Source organism: Aplidium turbinatum, chromosome 16, assembly GCF_918807975.1.
Source record: "Aplidium turbinatum chromosome 16, kaAplTurb1.1, whole genome shotgun sequence".
NCBI lineage: Eukaryota > Metazoa > Chordata > Ascidiacea > Aplousobranchia > Polyclinidae > Aplidium > Aplidium turbinatum.
Window position 1 is genome coordinate 11743071 of NC_137487.1, and position 16407 is coordinate 11759477.

Consider the following 16407-nt stretch of genomic DNA (forward strand, 5'->3'; position numbering starts at 1 on the left):
TGCTTTGAGTAAACACTAAACCATCGTGTGATATACTACAAGCAAATACCAAATAGATAGTGTTTGCTTTTTAGAGCGAAGTCTCATAGAGTACAGGCCAACATGTAGCTCAATTCTATTTTATAGCTGCTGGGTTTACTCGGGTAGTTTGACGATAGAAAGCTTCGGACCATTTGAAACCTTTTGCAAATGTAAACGGTTAAGTGTTTGGTTTTTCCACTGCATGAAATGTACAAAAAATGGCGGTAAACTGTATGGGACCACATAATGTAGCAGCAGCGGCACTGCCAATAAGCATAGAAAGTCAAGTTAAAGTTTTGCCCAGTGAAGACATAGGGTAGCCTAGTTGTTCAGAAGAAAGTTGATCTACCGGAATTTAAGAAAGATTTATAAAAGAAAAGTTCGTTATACTGATGTACTCTTTGTCATTTATTTTAATGCTGTTAGCTTACACGTCTTTTTTGCTGAAGAACGATTTCGTCAGAATGACTCGAGAATATCACCGCCGAGTAGCAAAACAGCACTTGCTTTTCTAACATGTTCACATATTCACTACACGATTGATGTCCTGAATATCAGCTGCAGAGACATTGGTAGCGACAAAGAGCTGTTTCGGTCTTATGTCAGTCTAGCCTACTTCGATTTCCAGGGTATGATAGGCTATTTAATAGAGGAGTATTTCACATTACCTTACATTTATACCACACTTTCATATCAATACTTTGCAAAACTAGTCGGAGACTACTTCTGCCGTTTGATATACTTTGTTCAATAATATAAAATCTTTTGTCTCCAGATTAATAAAATTGCTGATATAAGTTAGCGACGTTTGTGCGCCAAAAGCAAAAGGAGCCAATTAAGCAACAAGACCACATTTATCACTTTAGAAAAGAAAAAAAAGAAACGTTTAGGGCTATACATATCTGGCACTTTTCGCGTAATTGAAAGACGATAATAATCAATTGATGTAAATCAGCTCATAGTTTTCTAGAGATAGGCTACGGCTTGATTTGTCACATTCTGTAGAGTTTGACAGATTTTTCCAACTTTTGATAACTGTCTGCATAAAATGTTCTAAAAATTAAATTTTATCGTTTTTCTTTGCTGTCTTCTCCACGTGATAAAATGGGTATTAACATCATCAAGCGTTAAAAAACAATTTGATACATAAAATTTCAGTCAGACTGTTAACCACTCGTTAACAGTCCGATTGGGTTGGTTTTTCTAACTTGCCTTTTCTCATTTTTAATTGCTTCCATAGGGCAACAAAAAGCTTTTATATCATTAGCCTAAAAGTCAGCAAACAGTAAAAAAGAATCTTACAAATTTTTAGTCAGACAGTTTCAGTAGCGGAAATCAAAATCTGGAAAGCGTGCAAATCAGGTCGCATCCCCAGGTAGCCATGATCAGTCCTTTAAATGCTAGAAGAGAGTTAAATAATGGAGCCTACAGCCGAAAACGTTTAAAGTTTTCTTAATAACCTCTCTGATAAAATCATTTTAACACTACCGTTGAAATAACCAGTAAATTCTTAAACGACTAGTGTTGATGTTCACAACACACCTTGAGTTAGAAATTAGAATAGCTGGGAGAAGTTTGACATTGTACTGTGGTAATTGTATGTAAAAAGTTCGTCAAAAATTTTGCAGGTATAAAAAAACTTTTCCGTCAGTGTCTTCAACGAGTCCCTGAAAATTCCCAGAATATCTCGCTGGAGTTTCAGTGACGCGCTACAAACCTGACGCGAACAATCGACAATTTAAAGTCTACACAGGGAACAATTAAATTGACAGGACAAACAAAGAGACAGTAAACTACCGCTAGCTAGCACTAGAGACAACAATACAACAAACCATGTAATTAAGATTGGTAACAAAAGCTTCGGCCATAAATATTGTTTCTCAGTGGCATAACAAAACAAATAAAACTGACCGAAAAATTATCTTCAAATTACAATTGAATGACAGCCGACCATGTCCACTGACAAAGTGTAGGGTCGTGCCAGCAATAAGAGAAATAAAACAGCCACAAGGTCAGAGAAAAAAATCTGTTTCGATATCGCAGCAAACGCTTTGCAGACGACATTTTTCTTGTACAGAAAGTCCAGCGATTAAAATTCGCTATGTTTACACAAGATAAAGCTCTGACGACCTAAAACATATGGACCCCCATCAAAATTCAATAGGATACAATGTGCCATAAGATAAATAGAAAGAGAGCATTTTTTGACATCACAGAGCAGCAAAATGGACATATAACGCCAATAGAAAAATAATGGCTTTTAAAAACTGATACAAACTGTAGGCACGGTGGGGAGAATTAGAACAACACATCATGCAACTATTTAAATGCAACCTTTGAAGAAACAACAAAGGCAAGTGATGAAAGTATACAATACATGTTATTAATATAATAAAATCGCAATACACAGAGCTTACTGTTTAAACTAAAGATTTCGTAAAAGATCTCTTCAGGTCAAAAATTGTGTCTTGGCTAAGACTCTGTGACATGTTTAATTGTCGTCTTTACGGCCCTTAGTTTATTCTTACGTGTAACAGAAGCCCACTCTAAGGGTTTTGCATCATATTTTGTTGGTTTAATATCGCCAATATCATTTCAACTGCAACTGTTCGTATAAAGTTTGGATTTCTACATAAAAAAATAGAGAATATATGTTGAAAACCTTGTGAAGATTAGTTTGCTACTTTTGAGAAAATATTCTAATGAAAAATTAGAGATATCTTAACGCTTCGGCAAGCTTTCGATTACGATTGCACTCAAAGTTTCTGCTGCTGCAAGCAAAAAGAATTAATTTTCCAATACCAAAAAGAGGTGCAGTTCGCATAGAGTACACAAAGCCACTCGCTAACTGTCTGGTTGAGCGTTTTTTAACTTACTTTTCTCATATTTTACTGCTTCGCCAAGGCAACACATAGCTTCATTACAAGACAGCAAAACATTAAAAAAAATCTTAGAAAATTTCAGTCAGATGGTAGCAGTAGTGGTAGTTAGAATCTGCAAAAATGTGACAAATCAGGCCACATCTCCAGGTAGGCATGGTTAATGTATTCTTTTTCGAAAAAAATATAACAAGAACATACATCCACTTGCTTTAAGTGGTTTAAGGTTGTGAATTTATCAAAATTAGAGAAAAAATGTTTATTTCCACAACACCCGATGTACTCTAAAGCGGACGTGTTCACAAGATGAAGTTTCATCAAGCAGCAAATGGTCCCTCTGTCTTGCAAGAAAAAACGAGCATTCGCAAACTTGCGTCCATCAACCGTTGTTTGCGTAGCCAAAGCAGATCGAACTTGGGAGAAACAAACTCATTCTTCCTTGCTTCCGTTCATGATCTCTTTATCTTTTGAATTTCCGTTTGCAACAATTAATAGATTGTCGTCGTGGAAGGAGTCTCTACCGTTGCCGTTGGCCAAGTTCTTTGGAGGAATGCGCGTGACGTCATCAGGTGTGACGTCATTTCCGTTTTTTCCAGCAACAAACTTCTCTGAGAGTATGGCTCCATAAAACGCTGGTTTTGTGTTCAATTTTGAGCCCCTCAGAGATGGATGTCCTCCTCTATGATGATCCCGGATGTCGGAGACAGTTCCATTCGGAAGAGGGGGAGACTTTAATGTTTTCATCACATCTCCACTCCCCATCAGATCCGGTTTGCCGTTGGCGTGGATCGGGGATGCCATTGGAGCTGTTGGTGGAGCTCCGTTAGTTCTGCTTCTTTGACCCATCCCTGGATGCGGAGTCATTTGTCGTTCCAATCTCCTAAGCAAAGTTTCAATTGAGTAAAAGATGCAACAAGTTATGTCATCATAAAAACTGCCGTAAAGTATGCAGCGTAGCACACCACCCAACAACGGTTACCACATGGACAAGCCGATCATACCAAGAGTTGTGAAATTTCTTTCGGAAGACGATCAAACGCTTCCAGAGAAGGTGCAATGTACTCCACACTTCATAAAAATTAACCACTTTGTTACAAAATTGTTTCTCCGTTGTTATTCGTAAAGTACAAGGTAAAATGTGTTAACACTACCAAGCCAGTCTGGAAGTGGGTTGTTTTTCAACAATTGTAGTGAATCAAGGGAAGACATCAAAAGCTTAAGATTAAGTGAGAAGTACGTGAAATAAAGTTTGTGAAAACACTGACCTGCAAGCTAGTTGTTAAAAGATAGCAGAAAGCTGGGTCGTAAAAGTGATAAAGAGTGTAGAAGAGTATATTGTAACTGTAGACTACTGTTGTATACCTTCTATCAGTTAGATCACTGATGCTCTTTGTTCCTAACAATTCGCTTTCAGGAGGAATTCTATTATCCGTGAGAGATGTCATTCGAGGAGTGGTGTAAGGAGCTTTTTGTTTCTGCATCAATTGCTTCATGGCAGCGGAGTTTGGAAGGCTCTTTGATTTTGCGAGAATTGCTTCAAAGCGTTTCCTGCCTCCAGGAAGTCCGCCCATCATGTAGTGAGGAGGAGGAGTAGGAGCAGGAGGATGTTGATGTAAAGGAGGAAGATCTAATGTAAATTCATATAATATAATTGAATATGAAAAGTTTAAAGCGTGTTAGCATCATGAAAATATTGCATCACTCGTTTTAAAATCCGTTGCAAACCAAAAAAAAAATCTACTCTTAATTGGTTAGTGCACGGTTTTACGTCTTTTGTTCTCCGCATTGCGAGGGTTAGACGTGCTACAGTCTACAGCTTTATTTTTATTAGTAGCATAGTAAATGTTTTTAAATATCATGTTTTTGAGCAGTAACTTTCTTACCCATATAGTCATCACCAAACTCATTTTTCTGGCTTTCCAGTCTCTGTCTTCTTCGAGCCTCTCTGGAGGCTTTCCAACTCATCAGAAACTGCCGTTCCAGTCTGCTGATTTCACGACCATCAAGAGAATCTAGATATTAAGATAGCTGCTGTCACAATTTCGTCATTTCATTTTCAGGCTTTCAGCTGACAGTGCTTAACATTTAAACAGAAAGACAAAGTGGGTGATATTCGATCTGAAAGCTTCATGATGTGTCTTGTAAAGTCACAAGTTTTGGGTGTACGTTGGACTGTCAATCTTACGAGTGTCAGTCAGAGGCTCGTCTACTCGGTTCATCGCTTGGTCATTGCACGGCGAGTCTACTATTACTTGAAAAGCAATACTGTATTGAAGCTTCGGTAAAGAGTTTGTCTTGTTGAACCATAGGCATACGAAGCCGAGCAACGTGATCAAGTTAAACATATTCAAGTTTATTACATTTACAGTGCGTAGTTTTGTGTTTCTGTAAATGTAATAAACTTGAATATTTTAAACTTGATCACGTTGCTCGGCTTCGCATGCCTATGGTTCAACAATACTGTATTAATTTGAGAGGCAATAGATTAAATCTGTCAATAGGTCAGTGTCAAAAATCAAATGGAAGGTCACACTATTGCGCATAATGTGTGAAGAATGGCGGGCCAAAACAAACTGCCTTTTCAATCATAACATCATAATTTATTGAAGGAAAGCTAATTCAGGTGTCATTTGCTGATGGTGAAGAACTAGAGATAAACAGCGTTTGGATAAACTGTGCTCATTCGAAAAGATTATCGAATATGAACGAAGAAACGCTAAGATTACGTAACAACGCTTCAATTCTAGGGGTGTGGCTCTCCATTGAGCCGCACTTTGTTGATTGAATAAGTTACAGACAACAACTCTCCAACAAGCGAAAACATCAATCTGTCAATTTTTCTTGTTTACAGCCTCTACAAGTATGCAAAACTTCCAGGGATAAACTTCCTACAAGGCTTTTTTACTCCGAAAATAAAGATACCCTCAATCCATCAAGCTCATCTTCCAAAAATTTGGAAAAATTCATCATAAATGCGCTACCTATTGATTGAGACATCACGATGATCTTGTCTCTATACTTTGCTTTGTGACAGATAGGATTTCCAGTGAGGTCCAACTTGAGCAATTTTTGCCACCTCAACAAAGCGCCTTGCGTGTTGGAAAACTCAGCGATGTCATTGTCAGAAGCCTGAAGGAAAAACAAAGATGAACAAGGGAGCCAATAACAGAATTAAATCAAAAAAGTTGAACGCTGATGTACGTCATAAAAACAAATTGTATTTTAAAGGTGGTGGTAGCATTGCAAGTTTGAACCACATAAATTGGGCTAGATGGTTTCAATTCGATGTGCTGCTCTTGTTACAGACCTACTCTAACAAAGCACACGTAAGAAATTAATTGAAGTCAACAACACCTAGCTTTATATTTTGCAAATTTTGCTTGCTTTATCTGAAAAACTGCTAGGCTATAGTATAAGGGACCATTTAGTCCGGCACTCTAAAATCTACTTGATTTTACAACAAGGCTACGTGTACCTAAACATAGATTACTTAAAATGAGATAAAAGTGATCAGCTTAAATGGTTAGATTTGGTTGTGAAACTATTTGCTGCGAATAAAGTAAGATGAATAAACGCCATCAACTTACTTGAAACTGAGACAATTCTGATAAAACTTCCAATTCTTTCAACGAATCTATGTGATTTCCGGAAACGTTTAAACATTGCAGGCAGTTCTGATAAAAAAAATAATAATTGGCAAAGTTTAGAAAAAAATTATTCTCTTTGTCCTTCTTTATCCGTTATAAACAAAAAAAAGTTACAATAAAACGGCTGACAAAACCAAAACCACATGTAACAACGTCCTTGTTAGGCCGTACACTTGACAAACGCTTGCAGCCTAGTGGTTAAGCATTAGGCTACACGTGAAGAATGCACTCTTATGTAGGCTAGGCTGGCCAGCATACTAGAGCAAATCAGAATATGTAAACCAGCCAACCTTGAACCATTCGTGAAAACACAGAGAACATGCAAAGAAGTAGGCTAAGCCTAATTTATCATGGCCTACATAAAAGACGAAATGTTAATGGAAGTACCCGAAGCCCAAGAAGTGTTCGAGGTTCAAAAAGAAGTTTTTCTCCTGGTGGAAGCCTTTGATATTCAACGTTGAGTTCTTTGAGGAGTTCCAATGATTGCAAGCCTTCTATAACTAAGAGGTTGTTGTAGCCCAAGTATCTTTAACAAAATATATAACGAGAAAGATTATACAAAAATAATATACACCGTTACATTTGCTCAGCACAACATCAACTGTAAGAATTTTGATCCTGGGTTTTGTCAACACAGATAGCAATAACAATTTCAGTTTTGTTAACAATTTCAATTTTCAGTTAACAATTTCAGAATATTTGGTAAGATCAACAGATTTTTGGCATGATCAATCTGTTTGTCTCCTAATTCACATTCATAGCATAAAAGTTGCTTAATTGCAAAGTCGTGAAACAACTTACAGTTTAGTTAATTTCTGTAAATGCTTCAATCCTTCAATTTTACTGATATTGTTGTTCTGCAAGTAGAGATGTGTGAGGTTTTGTGCTGTTCCAAGGTTCATTGTCTTATTCAGTTTGTTGTCATACAAATATAGAACTGTTAGATTGCGACATTGGGATAAGTTGTCCTGAAATATAATTTTATTATGTAAGCTTCCATCTCCACCAACACACAACAACCTTTCGAGCACTGTGATTTGGTTGAAAATAAAGTTCTTAAAAAAATGTAATTCAAAGCAAATTTAAAACTGATATTTTTGCATGAAAACCTGATATTTTATTAGGCTAATGAACATTGGTAAGTTTACACAATTGGCAAATCTTTAACAAGCATTCTGTTTCAAATTTGCAATACTGTAATACAAAATTATTTTATTATTAAAACAAAATCAAGACAAAGAATTCTGTATCAAAACAAAAACATGTTGTGGTTCATTGTAAGATTAGAGAAATAAAACAAAGTAACTTCAGCGGGTTTAACATGATGTACGGTATTACATACACAAATAATAATGTTTCATGCATTTATTTGTGTATGTAATACATCATGTTAAACCCGCTGAAGTTACTTTGTTTTATTTCTCTATGGTTCAACAAAGCAAACTCTCTACCAAAGCTTTATCACTGTAAGATTGTGATAAACTATGACAAAATTACATTTTAAGATTTAGCCTATCTTGCAAAGCAGTCTGCATTTGTGAAATCCGCGTCTCGGATGAACTTCAACAAAAAGCAGACGTTTATACTGTGCAATAAAACTTTAATGCCGTATTTGAGTTTTTTATTTGTACCACACTTTCACAGTCATGCTACTGAGATTGTAACGATGAAACCAGTATGTCTACAGCTAGTGATTTCAAGTTTATGGTAGCTTATTGGGTTAATCTGTTTAACAAAGTTTTCTAATAATATAGGTTGAGCATAGAAAAACTGTGCAGACTATACTTTCAACAAGGTATTTTGCAGTTTTTATAAATACAGGCAGCTAGGTGACTTTTTATGAGATTATGTTAGCATTTGTAACTTTAAGGTAATTAGTTTTGTGCATTAATTTAACGATAGTACTCAAACAGCATCAAATAACCCAACTCAAAAAATGTTTTATTTTAAACTAATGTAGCTCTTGCAACTTTGTATGTCAATTTTAATTCAATGATAGCACAGAAGAAATGTTAATTAATGTCATTAAAACTTTTTTTGCTTAATCAATGCATAGGCTACATATTTTGCAGTACAACATACTAAAGCTTGAAGTTAGAAATTAAACTGATTGTAACATATATATTATATAGCCAGTAGTATTTGAACATCCAAAAGAAAAATTTTGCTCTTACTATTGCTTCTATGTTTCTTTCTGCCATGTACAAATGTGTAATGCGTTTTAAGTAATGATTGGTTGGTTCATCTCGCTTTCTTTTCGTATGGCCGTTACACCTTGCAATGTACTCTGCCGTTAAGCGCACCATTTTTCAACAAGTTGCAAACAACAATTATGTATCATACATGCCAAAACACTAAAAATATGGGAAAAAAGTTGAAATTAATAATGTTAGCAATATTGTTTTTGTGTTTTTAATATTTGCTGACATATGTTTTGTTTATTTTTCACTTTCCTACATCAAACTTTCATGCCAGTAACCATACACATTTATTTGAACAGTTGTTACCAATATAATAATAATAACAAGATATATATAGCATCACATCCACAGTGCAAACTATGCTCCTGGACGCTGTACATGACAGATATTACGGTCAGAATTAAAAAATATTGCAACTCAAACTGTGATCGTAATATTTCTTAGTAGATATAAATAATTAATTTAAAGTGCATGCTTCCCCGATAACTTAGTTCAGGGGTGGGCAAACTTGTTAAATGAAAGAGTCACTTACTGAAAATACAACCACTAACGAGCCACCAAATGTATAGTGTCAGTAAAATAGGTAAATAATGCAGGCTTTGCCTGAAATAATATAAACTTTTGAGTTATGAGAGTACGACACTTTCTCAGCATTACTCTACAACCAGAAGAGCACAAGAAAGATGTCGCTGAGCCGAATGCGGCTCGCGAGACGGAATTTTCCCACCATTGGCTTAGTTTGTTAGGTTCCCAATTTTGGGCACAAAGATACCTGAAGACTAAGTGGATTAAATAGTCTCCAAATCAACCAAAAAAGTCTTGATATATATTGTGATTTTCATTAATGTAGAGGCTGAGGGGCAAGTGACAATAATGCTTGTGGTAGAGTCATAAGGAGGCTGCTTTGAGATAGCTTCAAAGCATGCAGCTGTGTCACTACAAGACGTTTAATGACATCCCAAGAGCAGTCAACTCGATGACTACATATTGCTTTGCTGCTTTTTGTTACGTTGCATCTGTAATTGCAAGTGTAGGCCTACTATACAATAACATTGCCACAATGGGCATGAAATAAATCATTGTTATTATTATTTGAGTTTTAATCACACATTATTGCCTCATTTCATGAGGGTACAAACTCCTTTCGGAATTCTTACTTAATTCTTACTAAACATCAGGCCATCTTTAGTTTTAACATAACTTGCCAATGTTTGAGATTTGTCACATTAAGACATTGTGCAGTCCTGAGCTGACAGTGCAGGTGCTAGGTTTTTCATAATAATTAAGCTTGCACGGTACTATTCTCATTACAAATAAATAATTCTTTTTTATATCTCAGGACCAAGATAACATACTAAACAAATATTCAGCTTGGCTACAACAGATAACTTCAAACCCTACGTTGTACGGTATAAGAAAACAATTGAATAAGCAGCTGCATCAAGTTGTAGCATCATTTGTGTCCTTTTTTATTTATGGTACATCACACTGAAAAGGATATATGTAATTCAAGGCAAATGAGCAAAGAAACTATTTTTCTTCTAACTAAAGTTTTGCAAGAATGACCTTAACGACATTCTCTGTGTTATCAGCAGATCAGTGTTCATCAGCCTTAAATCACATAAAATCTTCTACCAGATCAACACTTAACAAAATGCTTGCTAAAAAAAATTATAAATTTACAGAGAAGTTTTATATGTCACTGTGATTTAAGAGAGAATGTCCAACAGACATCAAATACTTTCAATAATTCAAAGAAGGTAATACTTTCAATAATATAATGCTTGTAGGATTCTTCACATTTTTTTTCCTTCATATTTAAATTGCCTTGTTCTGTGTTGCTTTTTCAATGCTGCGAGCATGTATTACTTGGATTCCTTAAACCTGTTTATCCTTATATTACTTTTTGCACTAATTAACAGATAATAATTTTAGATTAACTATATTTTTAATTTGTTTACATAACCTACTTCATCTATGCATCTAACCTAGCCCCATCAGTACCCTACGACTGCGGTAGCCTACCGTACGTAAGGTACCTAGTATTGTAGCCTGCTGGTAGCTTGCAAAGCTCTGGATGGTAAATCTAACGAAAAAAGAATGAGTTTTTCACTTGTAACAAATAATGACATTATAAAGTTTTATTTAAGTTGCATACAACCTCTACCTATCCAAATCAATAAAAAATGTCTCATATACTATCAATTTGACGTTTTGAAAGGGACCTTAAACTTGGTTCAGCGCAATTTCTTTTGCATGGCGCATCTACACAAACATGCCAAGTGTCTACGTTCCTAAGCAACTATTTTACCACTCAAAGAGCTACTTTATTATATGTCGGATCAGAAAGGGACTCATCAAAGTGAAGCAACAAAAGAAAGCAAATGAAATTCAAAAGTCTATTAATTTGCTAAGGTAAGATTAAATTGGTATTGACATTGAAGCTAGCAAGTAATTGATGAATTGTGTTTGGTTAATTAAATATTTATTTCTCGGCAGTCGAGTGTAGCAAGAATTGACAGCGATAGACACGTGTGAAGTATGCTCCTTCTCAACAATGAATACTTATTCTTGGACGAAAGCTTAATCCTGGCAGTTTCGCCATCAGCTTCAGAGGCTTTGAATTACTAACGCAGGCCTGGTCACCGAGATTCACAGAGTAAAGTTTTCCCATTGTTGAAGTGTTGTTTTCTGTTAATTATCCCACCTAGGCCTACTACAGTAGGTGTCGCTGAATGGAGAGCAGTCCTGATAATGCGTTGCTCAAACGTACACCCCGAGAGTCGAACCAGGGAAGCTTGATCAGCTTCTTCGTCTACGAAGTCACGAGCTAACCAACTGAGCTATCGGGGCGGACAAAGTTTTATTTTCAAATAATTTTCTTGATTTGTTTTTGCATTTTTCCCATGCAAAGCAGTTTAAAATGAAATGAAGCACAAGTTGTCACAAAGCAATCATGCGACGGAAAATTAACACAAAAGATTTCTGAGTCGAAACATCAAGTTTTAATCTGTTTCGAAAAAGTTTCAAAATAAGCCAACTGGTTTGGTACGGTACTTTTGTTTTGAACATTCGTGAGAACAACTGTTGGTCTAAGCTGGTTCTAGTACAAAGAAAGGAAAAAAGCTAAAAGTTTATCTCATTATTTGCATGGTAACTTCTACTAGCGATTTTGGCTACAAACAGATCGGATTCCAGTCAAATTTGAAGCTGCACATGGGCATGGACAGTGGTACCATAGCCTACCATTAGTGGTCACATCTACCTGGTAGGACAACGACGGTACTAGTTGTAGCCACAATCTATGAGCCGAAAATGTCTGTATGCACGTGACCTACGTATTTTTTATAATCTGTCCTTCGGATTTAAAATCTTTATTTGTTTAATTTATTAGAAGAAATTCGGCCAACTATACAACGGACACGATTTCCGAGGTAAGCTTACAGTATTATCATTGCAAAAGTTAGAAGTGCAAGCTATGACATTTTTTTTCCATAGGAGGAATAAATTGGAAGAAAAGCTGCTTGCAGGATCTACTACAGTTATTGTTGGCAATCTGATGAATGATGCCATGAAAGCGTTCCGTTTCTTCTGTGTAACGTTTTCTTCTTAGTCACTCCAAGGGTAGAGGGCATAGCCGTACGAGACCAAACCATTTTGGGGGGGCAGAACGTAAATTTGCCCAAATGTGCACGCTTTTATAGAAATTGCCCAAATACAATGTATGCGGTGCGTGATAACAATAAAAAAACTAACATAACAAGATCACCAGCAGTGGCGCAGCCAGTAATTTTGAAAGGGAGGGGGTTGACGGTGTGTTTCGCTTATGGCGACACCCAGCAGTGGGGGGTCTGGGGGGCCTCCCCCAGAAAATTTTGAAAAATTACTTTGAATTTGGTGCATTCTGAGAGTATTTTCAACAAAAATGTGGTTATGAATATTCCTGTAAAAGGGTGCTGTCCGGTGGCATAGCAAAAGAATAAGATTATGTTTTTTTCAGCATGTTTCGGAAATAAAGCTACAAGTCTCTATGTTTTCTTGTTGCTAATTCCTGGCTGAGATATTTGAATGTTTGGTAATGGCAAAACTCGCTCTTTGCAATAGCCTACCCACCCCCCCCCCCCTCTGGCTACGCCACTGATCACCAGCTAGCTAGAATTTCTTACCAAAGTAGGCTAATCAAGATAGAACAACTGAATTCATCTCTGAAGATACCTTGCTTGTGCATTGCTCGATGCTTCTGCACTTTGGCATAGTAAGTAGGAGTAACAAATATTGTTTTACACACCACAAATAATAAACAACGCCACTTAAATATTCAGTTGTGATGTCACAAAAGACTCAGAAAAATAAACATTGCAGGAAACCGGCTCAGGGTGACCATGCGGATTCAGAAAAAATTACATAACAATAGATAAATTATAATTAAATGTAATAAAACACAGACATACTACTTCTGTTCAAATAAACTTTGTTCAATCAATTAAAGTAGTTTTGATGATACAAATTTTAGTACAAAAATAAAAAGGTCTGGCAGCACTACTTCTAAAAATATGGTTAGGCTAGGTAATTTGATGACAAAAATAACTAATATACAGTATTCTAAGTTTGCATACAGACGATGACGTAGGATTCAAAGAACCCAATTAGCCTAACAGTACGTATTTACATTGATTCAATGTCTGAATATTGAATAATATTCAATCATCGGTTTGCAGAAGGCGTCGTTGGATTTTCAAAAAATCGCCGAATAGGCAACTCGCCGAATAGGCAACTCGCCGAAAAAGGCTCTTGCCGAATAGGGAACTCGCCGAATAGTAACAGAACCTTTTATAAAAGTAAATAAACAAAGCTAAGCAACACCTTAACATTACTTTTAACAGGTATAACATGTTTTTGTTAAATGTTGTGGTGTTGCTTAGCTATGTCCGTTTATGGTTGAAAAAGTACAGTGACCTCCCCACCCGAATTGTTTTATAAAAGTAGGCTAGGCTATTCACCGGATTTATATAAATTCATATTTTGTAGTTGCCCAAATCAAGATGATGCATTTATTAATATTATGAAAAAAATTAAAGACTGTAAATTTTGATGCCGAGGCAACTGCATCATGCCAATTTGGGCAGTTTTATAAATAGACTATGATCAGATATTTTCATATTTTTTTGTTGCCCAAATCTAAACGATACAGTTATGTAAATGGGAAAAATTAATGAATTTGTTCATTTTGGGGAAACTGCCTCACGCTAATTTGGGCAGTTGCATAAACAGACTAATCAGTTTCATCAAATAGCCTAATTTCATGTTTTCAGCTGCCCAAATCAACACGATGCATGTGTGAAAATTAATAAAATTAGCTATAAAGGTCAAATTTTGCCATTTGATTTGTTCAGTTTCACAAAACTATTAGAGACATATTTTGGTGGCTGCCCAAATTGGCATGATGCAGTTGGTTAAATGCATTTCGTACTACAATTTGATCACCATGGAATACAATACATCAATACGGGTGTGCCAAATGACAATTTTGCGGCACATTTCTTGTGCAAATAAGAGGCTGTACTTAGTTTGATAGGTAAAAGTTACTAATTTATAGTTTTTCTTAATTCATGCAATTTTGTAGCTTTTTATATAGCAATTTTTGCCCTAATAATTTCAAGATTTTGCCCGAATTCGCGACGTTTTGAAACAACAGGGGGGGCGGCTGCCCCCCTGGCTCGTACGGCTATGGTAGAGGGACTTCCTTTTACCATCTTAGAGCAGTGGTGTTGACTGGGACTAGATATATTAGGAAGATGTCGAACAGCCATTGAATTGATTCGTTTAAACCAGAGGTCACCAAACTTCAGTGACGTTCGGTGGCTTAAACCGTTTGGGAAAGCAACTTGGAAATATGCTGCAGCAAGGTAGTAGGCACGAAGGGCGTAACCGTCGGGCGAAGCCCGAAGGCAACACTTCCAGCGGGGGGTCTTGGGGGCCCTCCCCCAGAAATTTTTGAAAAACACTTCCAATTTGGTGCGCTCTAAGAGCATTTCCAAAACAAATCAAAAATCTGTCAAATTGTGCTTCGCCTCGCCTATGTCGTGATCATACATCCATTTAATGTTTAGAAGTCATGAACAATCTTAATTTTAACGTTGCAGGACCAAAATCCAGTGTTAGATATGGAATAATAGTTATCTAAATATTTAATTCGTCATGAATGTTCATTCTCAGATATTCAGTTAGGCCTACACTACAAAAACTAACACTTAGGCCTAAACTTAAACATTACAACCGCAAGCAATTTGTACAAAAAGCTGGTTAAGTTTTCCTCCTGCGTCTAGAAGCTTAACGAACTAAATATTGCATCCGCACCTGAACGTTCATTGGCGAAGTAACGTTATATCAACGCTGTAAAAAGGGCAAAGGCATGACTATGAAAGCTAGTAGGCTAAAGTACATGGCGAGGAGACATAAAAAAACAGCAACAATCTTCGCCTTTATGATGCTGTGCTCTGTACCGTGACGAGAGACCATTCTGACGAGTTAATCTAGCGAATGTACGCATTGACGTCACTGGGAAAGCAACTCTAACCATAACACATCTGATTGGCTAAGCAACTGGTGACGTTTTGCAAAACGAGTGAGGATTGGATAAAACGAAGGCGCTTTTTGACATTTTTGAACCTGGGGAAAGCAACTTTGATAGTTGCTTCCCTGGAGCCTCAGTGGTTGTTTTTGACAGGAGCGTTTGCGTTAATTGGCATTTATAGGCAAGACATGCGGTTTGGTGAGGACTTAAACTACTCACCAGCGTTACGAGTAATTCTAGTCACGAATACAGTAATTTTCAAGTTAAAACAGACGTGATAAAAATAATAAGTTAAACCTAGAATTCAGTCATTATATTTTGCATAGTTTTCGCTCAGGTAAGCACTGCTTTCCTTGCTTTCCCTCACCCATCGTCACTGCGGCAAACTTTTGTCTCTGAGGGCCGGATTGCTGCGAGATTAACAAGTCAAGTCAATTTATATCGTTTTAACAGCGCCATATATTAACAAACAAGCAGAGTAAATGTAATTAACAGCTGCGGGCCGGATGCAAATTGCGAAAAGATATACAAATATTTAGAATCTCCATTGACTTGAATTGAGCACAATAAATAACAAAGTCAGCGGTGCTATACCAAAGTTGTGATGAAAATCGAAAGGTTGCTGGAAAAGTTATCCCCTGCTGTGATACACTGCAGGACATCGTGCTCTTGAAAAAACGTTACATCTTTCCAAATTTGGCCTAGGCTGTTCCCATTTGTGGTGGCCTAATGATAAACAGCAACGTCAGTCCTTTATAACAAGTTTGGTAACTTTTTTCCTTAACAGTTGATGTGCAGCTGTTATTTCCGCAGCATGTGGAGGGCCGGATGAAATCAGCTCGCGGGCCGTAGTTTGGTGACCCCTGGTTTAAACAAACTTAATAAAAACTCATAAATTCTAATTTTAATAGAAAGTCCTAATGCAAACATTGAGTAGTCGATCTATCGGTCACCGGCGACTGACGCTCTTAGAAACGATCAAAGCAGTTTTCAAACCATTGCAATCAAGACGATGGTGTACTTCTTTTATAAAAACTGTCGAGTAAACTAAAATTGAAACATATAATTTTTGCAAAAGCTGACGT

General features: G+C 36.6%; 1 protein-coding gene across 1 annotated transcript; it reads right to left on the reverse strand.

The window, feature by feature from the left end:
- Positions 1-618: 618 nt before the first annotated feature.
- Positions 619-8894, reverse strand: LOC145785698 (protein phosphatase 1 regulatory subunit 42-like). The gene is made up of 8 exons (XM_082597393.1): positions 8722-8894; positions 7349-7515; positions 6935-7073; positions 6488-6574; positions 5882-6029; positions 4784-4912; positions 4263-4527; positions 619-3780 (listed from the first exon to the last, which is right to left on the reverse strand). The coding sequence occupies exons 1-8, from the start codon at positions 8851-8853 to the stop codon at positions 3330-3332; spliced, it is 1518 nt and encodes a 505-aa protein (XP_082453519.1). The 5' UTR covers positions 8854-8894; the 3' UTR covers positions 619-3329.
- Positions 8895-16407: the final 7513 nt, after the last annotated feature.

Bases quoted from the DNA above. Each gene is read 5' to 3' on its own strand.
- LOC145785698 (XM_082597393.1), bottom strand. From the start codon at position 8,853: ATGGTGCGCTTAACGGCAGAGTACATTGCAAGGTGTAACGGCCATACG. The intron at 4,913-5,881 runs GTAGCGCATTTA...CTTAATATCTAG, and splicing joins CGTGATGTCTCAATCAATAG to ATTCTCTTGATGGTCGTGAA. The intron at 4,528-4,783 runs GTAAGAAAGTTA...AATTTACATTAG, and splicing joins GTTTGGTGATGACTATATGG to ATCTTCCTCCTTTACATCAA.